Here is a 10,524-nt window from a genome sequence, read left to right as displayed (position 1 = left end):
TCGAGGGATTTAGAGGTGAGCAGGGGGTAACACACAGATGGAGCAACACCTACGCACACACACAAATAGACTCGCAGAAAATGACAGGCGCAAACTCATACACAGTTCGTAAAAGACGCAAATGATAAACATTCACTTTTCAGCCTCTTGTATCAGCTTTGGCGTGGCTCCATTTGCGGTTTTATAGATGCACTGTGTTGGTTTTCTATCTTTATTGAGTATATTTATCTGTGACACCAAGTCTCGGCAGGACGTTGGCTGAAATATGAAGTCATAATGTATTAGCGCCCTCAGCTCCCTCCATGCAATTGCTGATGTCGAGATGACAAATCCTGAGCTATGTTATATAGCTCTGTCTATACTATACAAGCATGTTTTTCTCTTTGAGAAAACTCCCCAAATTCCCTCTTTTACTTTCTCCCTCAACATCAATGAATCAGTCTTGGGCTTCTTTCTTCTCTCTGTATGCATATATAAATATATATCCCTGTTTCTGGCTCAGTTTGCCTCTTTCTGTATCTGTACTCATTCCCTCAGATCAGTGCAGATTGTCTGTCCCTTGCTAATCTATATCACGCGAGGCTGCAGCCTGCCACACTTCCCTCTGTCTTCATGATTTCTTCTATCCACACACATCTACCCCTCCTCCAGCCTGCATTGCTCTGCAGTGGGAACAGATATGAAACAGGAGAGATAACAGACAACCCATACATGGATGTATGGAATGTGGACTGGTGACATCAACATTATTATTATTGTTATTTTTCTAAGTGCTGTAATTATCTAATCAAAAGCTGTTCGATATGGAAGATGAAAAAGATAGATTCTAAAAATGATGAGCTTTGTTTTCTATGAATGTATGTTTGTCTGTTCAGGGCTACTGTAGAAACATGGTGGTTCAACATGGTGGGCTCCATGGAAGAGGACCCACTTCCTCTGGAGATATAAAGGTAACAAAAACACAATGATTCTTTCCATTCCAGGTGATTATACACTAATTAAAACAAACTTATGAATATTATATTCCATTTCTGCCAAGTCCATTCCGCAAGATGCCACTAAATTCTACACACTGCACCTTTAAGGCATGAATCTCAATGTGATGATAATTTTACATGTTGGTCTCATGCATGAATAAATCATCTTACAAGGTCAGATCTAGTGACACTGAGCGTCCTTCATTCTCACGATGGTCATTAACCCCCTTCTGCAGTAACAGTTTTGGGCCTATTTCTGCCCAGTTTTACATACCTCTAGTTAATGGTTTGTAACTTCTCATGTAAACATCACAGAACCAAAGTTAATGGCTTAAGTAGAAGAAGAAACTTGTACCTTCAAATATATAAGCATATATTACTGAATTGATTTATCTTGATGGAAATATAGGATATTAAATATGTATAAAAACATTAAAAATGCACTTGATTTTTTTTTGTTTTACAGTGAACCTACAAAAACATAAATTATAAAATTCCTTATATATCCAACATTATTTGTTTTCCATACTTATTGTGAGTGTACCAAATTTCAGGTTGACATGTAAAAGGGTACCTAGGCATCCTTTTGTGTGCCAAACCTATCCAAAATGGCTCAAATGTGCTTTTCAGTTGTTTTTTTTTTTTTTTTAAGATAATCTCTTGGAGCTCATAACAAACATATTTACACGTACTGACAACCATAAAACAAGGGCTTTTGTGCTTGAAATGTCAGCATTGATTGCCAAAGAGCAACTTTTTATGCAAGAAACAACTAAATTCACATTACTCTTTACACTACATCATTGTTTGCAAGTTTGTCCTCTGTGTTGGATTTTCTGACAACATACAACAGTAACTCATAACCTTCAACTCTCAGATGGCAGAGCTTTTTTTAAATACTTCTAGGAAATATTGTCAGTCTCTGTAACATCACCCAGCACTGACCTCCGCTGCCACAGTGCTTACAGTAACTAGTTTTATTTTTATTAAATTTTAAATTAAATTAAGCATTTTACCCCTTCTCTTTCTTGCTGCTACTGTGGCATTTTGCAGTCTTCACTGCACTACCATCTTACAAAATCAGTGAGCTGCCCACAGCGACACACTCACTGTATGATCAGTCATGCAAACACAAAGTGGGAGAGGAAAAACTTTAAATGCCACCATTTTGCCATGGAAAACAGCTAGCAAACATCTATAATAAATATGTAGGCTTGCAGGTAAAAGTATGAGTCACTTATTTCATTTTAGAATAAACATGTTGATGTTACTCCAGTAGTGAAGATATGAAACCTTCTCAAAGAGGGACAATGTTGCTATCATTTATGTCCTCTGATAACAGAATGGTGGTAGGAGGAGAGAAAGAGAAAAAAAAAACATCAGGGTTATTGGAGCCAGAAATAACAAATGAGCCAACATGCCTTTACATAATGAGCCTGAGATTAGACTGAGAGCCAAACCAGACCAGTCACCTCTAGAGTGTCAGAGACAGAAATAAAGAGGGTTACATGAGGAGAGACGGTGGGAGGGGAAAAGACAATTAGATGGGTAACATGAAGAGGAGGAGATGGGGAGAGATTAAGAAGTGATACATGTGGAGGGGAGGAAGATGATGACACAAAGGGGCATAAAGAGAAAGATGATATTTGATGCACACTTTTTAGTTAGTCACAATGTTGAATAAGTACACATTTCAAAGCAAGTTGTAATCATCTCAATATGGTTTCACATACTTTGGCAGTATTCTCTATGCCAAAGGTCATGCCACGTCGTTTAGCGGAGAAAATGACAGAGATAGACTGACAGTGAGGAGGAAGGAAGGTGGATAAAGAGCAAGAAACTGAGATTGATTTTTCAGTCCACTTTGACTAGCGATGGCAGTGCTGGTTGGTTGTTTGATCTGCTCGTCTTTCTGACAGGCCAACAACATGGTCCAATATAGTTTGATGTCGACATTCATGGAGACTTTGACTCTCACTTTTCATCTCAGCTGGTAGAAATGTCCACTTCCAACATCTAAATTCACAACTGTTAAATGTTAATTGTTGAACATCAGCATTCTTGTTAACATCAATGTGAACATACTATCATGCTAATGTAAGTTGCCCTTAAGCTGAGGCTGACAAAGGACACCGGAGGCTAATAGAAGTAGCTAGTTTACAGTTTAAGACTGATGCTATGTCTGACAGTACGTCTGTGCAGAGGATACCAGCATGTCCTCTCCTCTGGCTTTACTGTTTAGGTCCAGTCACATCACAAAGTGGCACAGTAAGGCTCATGTTTGTCCTCGCAAAATTTGTTGCACTAGAAGCTTGGTGACATAAGGATTAACGCTACTCAAAGGGCTAGCTGGTGAACTACAGTAATTGGTGATACTTTGTTCTCAGTCTCGTTCATCATTTTATTTAATAAAGACTTACTGAAGAGATGGAAAAGCTCTCTGAGCAAGTTGACTTGCTAACTGTCATGTTTTTTAGCTTGGTAACAGAGGAATTTTGCATTTCTGACCCAGTAATGGTGAGGATCTAAAGCTGTGTTCAGACACAATACGAAGCAAATTTTTGCCTTGCTTAACTCGTTCGAGTTGGACTGCTGGATCATTTGTGTTTATTCACCCCCAAATAACCAAGATACATTACGGAAGGCACCGCCCGTGTCTGAGGGAGTGTGTCTTATGTGTTTGTGTTCAGTTCAGCCTCTGACTGCACTCAGAACTCACCAGGTTCTTTCTGTTATATCCCTCCAGTCTCTCCTTTTCCCTTCTCCTCTCTGTAGGTTCATGAAGTACATTCATAAATCTCTGTGATATGTGCGAATTTTTTGCTCAAGTTAAACATTTTCAACTCACGCGGAAGTGTATTTGCGTCCATTCACGTCGCATGGGGCGAATTCCTGTCTACTCACGTCTTTGCATTGACTTTGTATGCAATTGCACAGCACAAAAAAATTGCTTCACTTTCTGTCTGAACACACCATAAGAATAGCATCCATATCATCATTGATTCAACAATTTTGTTTCTTGTTGTGTTGTGGGCATTACAGTCTCACATGGCTGCTGGTGTGGCTGTAGACTTACTATCTCTGACTGGTGAAATCCAAAATGTGCAACAATATCAACAAAAACTCTGCTGCCACTTAAAGAAACCGTGTAAACCAAGACTCATGTAGCTGCTGTCTTCATCGGTATATCATTAACTCAAGGTAAATATAAGTTCTTTGTGATCTTTGTGATGTGATCAGAATCTTTGTGTCAATGCTGCATGTGTTTCTATAGTTAGTATAGTATTCACACTCCGCCCTACAATACCAATAAAGAACCTTTTGAATTAGACTGAACTCAGAGATACATGCAGACAGAACTGGGCCAGGCTGTCTGGGTGAGGAGGGGAGGGTGGAGGGATGGATGGAGAGGAGTTAGGGGAGGGTGGAAAACAATGCTGTAGCTGCCCTGTGGCTGGCACGGCCTGATCATGGTGTCACCCTCAGAGGCATTTGCCGATGGAAACTGACTCACTCTGAAAACAGATTCATGTCCAGCTATCCATGGATGACAGTGAGCTGGCACACAAGTGCACGGACACACACTTTTGAACACACACACACAAACTGACTGAGTGCATATTTTTCCATCCCTTACCATCTCTGTCACTTTTTGTATCACTGTACCTCTTTCTGTCTTGGCCGGTGTTCTTGTCTGTCTCCTTGGCGGCTCTTTTCTCCCCTTTGGCACTCTCTGTACCATGTTTTGGCTCGTCTTCGCCAAGTGATGTCTTCATTGCAATCCACCAGTTTTCTCCACAGCCCCCTTCTCCCTCCCTAGCTTCCCAATAAACCTGCCTTGTACCAGTTTCTATCCTCCCCTAGATCGTTATAACTGTGTCCTTTGAGTCTCCAGGATTTCCCTTCACTGTTGTGGACTGTCTGTCTTAGCACTGGCCCAGTTGGTAAATTTAAGAGGTGGGTTAGAGAGGGAGATGGAGGGGTAACTTCTGAACTGTGTTTGGTTTGATGCTGGGGGTGAGAGGTGCCCTTTGGTGGATTGGGGAGGGTTTTCTTGGTACAGTAAGTGGATGCAGGACAGGACAGGGAGAGAGAGATAATTACATTATTTAACAGCTCACGAAACTGCAGTACGGTAGTGATAGGTGACTTAGTGTGCTCAGTTTGTGTGTGTGTGTGTGTGTGTGTGTGTGTGTGTAGGGGAAATCCTGCAGGGTTTTCTCTTCTCTTTCCCTGCTAGGCCAGCAGAAACGGAGAGGGAGAGTCCAGTAGCAGGTCTGCCTACAATCACAGAATCCCACTATCATTTTACATTTGCCTTCTCAGGGGAATGCTGACTGCTCCAGGGGCTGAGGTGCTATTGCTTTGCTGTCATCACGGTTTAATGTGAACCTTGTATCGCAAACAATTATTCCTTCCTTTTTAAGCAGTGTAGGCAGTTTATCACTGAAACTGCCCTTGGTAATTCTTCACCAGTCAGGTACAGTGTTGCAAATATCATTTAAGAATCACTTATTACTTTAAGCTAGCCTAAACAGAGGATGGTGACGAATTGTGGAGAAAACAAACAGGAGGATTGGCTTGAGATGTTTTAACCTAACCTAACCTCATTATTCAGTCCGACAGTGTGTTCATGGTAGCCATTTTTGTCATTTTGTCTTCATTTTTGTTGCCATATTATGCTGCATTTTGTCTGGCTCTGGCACACTAAGGATCAAGTTCCTATCTTTCATCATGACTACAAAGCTCTGATTGGCTCAGCTGTTTTTCCGAGAGGTGAAACTGCTGTTAATAAGCACAACACCAGACCTATTCGAATCGCTGAAAAACTCTGAGAAAATCAGGCAGCGATTCAGAGCCATTCATTGAACATCAGGTACAAACAACACGCATCTGTGAATACAATAAATAAACCCAGTGCATGCATGATACCAAAAATAAGTTGCAATATGTGCATGATGAGACACACATATTTGCTCATTTCCCTATATTTTTTTTAGCTTAAAAAAGCTAAAAATGGCAAATGATAAAAATGAGTTCATCTCTTTCTTGTACTGACACTGTAAACATACACTACTAGCTTCACCATATCACTACATCTCTGGCCGAAGGGTGATGAAAATCATCCCATGCTGCCACTGTTATTCAGTCTGGGCACAAATAAATTCACCCTCACTGACCTGAATTTGAACAGGGGCCAATAGATGTCAACTGAAGTCAGGGGCAATACCAGCACTCTCAGAAGATTAAATTTCAGGCTAGATTTGATGCTGGTATTGCCTCTTGCAATTGCTGGCTCAAGCTCCTGTAGTGTTTTATTTATTTATTTTTCATTCATTCTTGCCTTAATTTAACCAGGATGGTCTCCTGAGACTGAAATCGTATTTTTTTTTTTTTGCGATAGTGCGAGAAAGTCCCAGCCAAAATGGCAGCACAATTACAGTATGTTACATGAACTAACACCGTGCTAACATCCATTAAAAGCAGCGTATGTAGTATTAATAGTTCACTAATTGCAATGAACAGTATTATATTTTAAGAATAAGATGACTTGATTTGCAGTATAGACCAGCGTGAATGAAGTTGAACCATTGAGACTTTCAACTTTTGTAGGTATTTGGTCATAAACTGCCAAAGTATTGGACAAATAAAAATATTTAAACTGATGAGGAGATGTACAATCAGTAGAATGCGTTGTCTAGGGGCCATGAACTTTTGTGCCAGGCCAGTGAAAACTTTGATTGACTGGTGGCACTAATTGAAAAGTCACTAAAATCATTAGAATTCATCCACTGGGCATCATTAATATCTGTATCAAATTTAATGGCAATGTATCCAAAACTTAGAGATATTTTACTAAAATTCAAATGTCCTCATGGTGGCGCAAGAGGACAAGTCAGAGGATCACCAAGGTCAGTAGGATTCATCCTATGGTGAACATGAATGTCTGTGCAAAATGTCATTGTGATCCATACAATAGTTGCTGAGATATAGCAGTCTGGACTAAAGTGGTGGACTAACTGACAGATGGGCATAGTCATCCCTAGCCATAAACTATATGCTTCTTTAAAACCCATCTGATCACCTGAGTGCTTGTTTCCTGCCCCGTGTTATTTTGTTGTGTACGCACAGTATATATGATAGAATGTGTTTGTGCGTCTGACTGACGCATTTACAGTGCATGTATGGATGATGCGACGGCAGTGACGCAAAGTCCCGACTGACTCAGACTGTGTCACGGCATCTATACGTCCTTGTCATAGCTGAGAGCGCAGCACTGACAACCTCGCTTAGTTTGTCTCTTTAAGCCAACATCACATTAGAGATGGTGGGCTGGGATGGAGGAGTAGAGGGGTGGAGTGGATAGGGGGGGTGGGGGGGGTGGGAGCAGGGGCACCCCCAGCTCCGACCCGGCCCGGCTCAGCCTGTCCCGGTACAGCGAGAAGTGATGAAGAGAACAGGGGAGGAGGAGACTTTGAATCGCAGACTTCGAAGGAGGGATCTGAGTGACAGAGGGGGAGTAGAAGAGGGAGGGAGAGAAAAAAGCAAGGGGGAGGGTTTAGGGAAATAGATTTGAGAGAGAGAGAGAGAGAGAGAGAGAGAGGGAGTGTGTGTGTCTGTGTGTGTGTGTGTGTGAAAGAGAGAGAGAGAAGGAGAGACAGAGAGCGTGTGAAGCACGCTGCCAGCGCTCGCTCGGTAATGCACTGTGAACAGGGACAAGCAAGAGTTGCGCACACACACACACATTCACACACATACTGCCTCTGTCACACACCCTCACACCAGTACACCTTCACACTGTGCTGCTTCTTCACACACACACACACACACGCACATACTCACTCACACGTGTGCGCTAAGCCTAAGAGGTGCCTCTCACGGGAGACACACACTTTTCCCCTGTCTCCCTCTCACGGACACACACACTGTGCAGCTGGACTCAACAGAACCCGACCGGACTACTGTCACCCACCAGTGGAGACTCTCGCATGAGGGGCGGTATTACAGCATCTACCGTAAGGCACGACTACCTGCCAGCACACCCCCCTCCCCCTTTCACCCTATCTCCTCTTCTCTTCCTCCCTCCCTCCCTCTCTGTCTCCCTCCATTCATTCATCCCTCGTTCTCCCAACTGCGAGGCGGCATGCGTGGCTGAAAGACACAGCGCTGCGCTCTGCTGTGGTGAAGCGCGCTGCCGAGAGAGTTGGAGAGCCTGATCCGATAGGGGGGATAGATAGACTCCCTGCGCTCCCTCCCTCCCTCCCTCTTTGTTTCTGTGTCCCTGTCTGTCTCTCTATCCCCGCGCTCTCTCGTTCATGAATGTCACCTCTGTTTTCTGGGAAATGCTGGATTTCTCAAACCTCTGTCTTTTTTCCCTTCTTATCTCAGGGTGTGGGTGAATGCAAGGGTGATGCCAGGAGAGCTTGAAAGACAGCGAGAAAACAAGCAGCACTCCGTCCAGCGGTGTCCGTCCGCATCCCCTCATCCTCGTCCCAGCTTGCGGAGCTGATACCTCAGGTCGGATTGTCTCTACTTCTTCTTCTACTTCTCTTGCTCTGTCAGTGTTTTCGGATGTAGAAATTTTTCAGGTGAGGGACGAAAGAAAAGGAGCTGCAGTGTGTCCCGACAGTGTCACTCCTGTTATTTTTGGAGAGTTGATATCCGGACGTTTTTCGCCCCCCCTCTGAAGAAGGTCAGGTTTCGGATCAGCAAGACTGAGCAAGTTGACAGGACTATATGTGATTTTTGTTTGGGTCTGGTTTCACGATGCGGCGAATGGTTCAGTCGTTGAACCCTTTCGGACAGGGTTGAGTCAAACTTCCAGGAGGAGCTCCAGGAGGGGGGTAAGGGTACACTTGGACTGGGACAGAGGCATCAGGGGACATCAGCTACAGCGCACTAGTTTTTGGGTGGATAACAATATGACTTGTCCCAACAGAGGAGCAGTGACGTATCAAGGCTTCACCGGAATCTGACTAGCAACCAGAAAGCAAACAAACAGAAGGACATTTAAAGGCAAACGTGCATCAATCCGAACCCTGACAAGCTTCACTTGTCTCCAGTTTTGGGTGGGCCTTTGAGGGATCCACCCTCGTTTCCTCCACCTACTCCTCTTATTCCCTCCCTCTCCCTCTTTTTCTGCCTTTCCCTCCACCGCCTCGGTCCATCCTCAGAAGCCCCCTCCTCCGCTCTACACCCCTCCCTCAGCGGTGCTCCGTCGCCCTGGGTGAGCGGGCAGGGGGGTGGCCCACGGTACCCCCCGACACCTGGGCGCCACCGAGCCGCCAGAGGCTGGTGAGGCGGCGGCAGGGTCAGCGCTGGGAAGATGGCTGCTCTCGCCAGCTCCCTAATTCGCCAGCGCAGGGAGGTCAAGGACCCCCAGGCAAACCGACAGATCGCCAGCAAGCGGAAGCCATGCCCGAAGAGCAACAAGTCACTCTGCCAAAAGCAAATCCTCATATTAATATCGAAGGTTCGACTATGTGGCAGTCGAGGGAGAAAAATGGAAAAAAGACCAGGTGAGTTCCTAAAGGCCTTCCAATTAAAATCTCCCGTTTTCTACTTTTCCTCTTTCCCTCCTGTACCCTGTTCATCTTCTCTTCTTCTTTGCTCCATTTTCTGCCTGTACTGGATAACTGGATTTTGATGGTTGACTTGCCAGACTACAGATTAATCCTCAACTCAAAAGCCTCAATAGAGAACATCCACTGCCTGTAATTTCTAGTTCAGGGCTTAATCTGAATCTGGGAAACATCCCAGCCAATCTTCCTGGTAGCTGCACACAGCGTGTCCTGTATTTATGGTAGAGGAGCTTGTATAGGGAATAGATGGAGTAAATTCCAGCTTAATACACACAGATCTGTACCACTGACCAGAGGCATGACATTGCTTGTGTTGTGATTGTGGTGATGACTTTGTTGAAGCACATGTCGACATGCACACACACACACTCACACACACACATAATGGTAATCTGCAAGCATACGACAAACTTGGCTCATACATACAATGATTTACCGTGATATAAAAATGTCACGAGGCGCCTCATTTGCGATTCTGGGGGCCATTACTCTCCTCGTGCTTCCCCCAAGGCAAGTGAAACACAGTGCGGCCTAATTTGTCTTGTGTGTTTGCATGTTAAATGTAATTGCAAAATTATTCATTGAAGCTAAATGAGACAATGACACTTGATTTGTGCGATGAGTGTGTCTGTGGTGCATATGGTGATGTTTTTTGAAATTATGAGCCAAAGAGAAATTGGATTTTGGAAGTGTTGCTTCTATAGTGTTGATGCTGTGTTTTTAGTGTTGATGACTTAAGGTTCTTCAGAGGTTCTGTGGACTTGATGAAGTCCTTTGGATCTATTTCAAAATATACTTCTAAATTTAGATGAGGTGACTGAGCAGTAAACACACACACACAAATGTGTGTGGGGTTGGCCATTTATCTATGAACACAATGTTCTTTTGCAGGTGTTTGTTTTTAAATGTCCAGTTTCATTATTTGTTCATTATTAAAAGTTCTGTTATGGTAAATAATAATATTG

The 10,524-nt window shown here is 43.5% G+C and overlaps 1 protein-coding gene across 3 annotated transcripts in view; it reads left to right on the top strand.

Moving 5' to 3' along the window:
• Positions 1-932: 932 nt before the first annotated feature.
• Positions 933-10,524, top strand: part of fgf11a (fibroblast growth factor 11a) — a 94,428-nt gene continuing 84,836 nt past the window's right edge. Inside the window, exons 1-3 of one of the 3 annotated variants that reach the window (XM_042401067.1) lie at positions 7,754-7,993; positions 8,367-8,821; positions 8,917-9,496. In XM_042401067.1, coding sequence (XP_042257001.1) covers positions 9,304-9,496 — 193 coding nt within the window. In that variant the 5' untranslated portion in view covers positions 7,754-7,993; positions 8,367-8,821; positions 8,917-9,303. Of the gene's footprint in view, positions 951-7,753; positions 7,994-8,366; positions 9,497-10,524 lie in introns of those variants that run through there. The other 2 variants (XM_042401066.1, XM_042401071.1) reach the window with 2 other exon arrangements.

The sequence above is a fragment of the Thunnus maccoyii genome, chromosome 22 (assembly GCF_910596095.1).
Source record: "Thunnus maccoyii chromosome 22, fThuMac1.1, whole genome shotgun sequence".
NCBI lineage: Eukaryota > Metazoa > Chordata > Actinopteri > Scombriformes > Scombridae > Thunnus > Thunnus maccoyii.
This window is presented reverse-complemented; position numbering and strand designations above follow the sequence as displayed.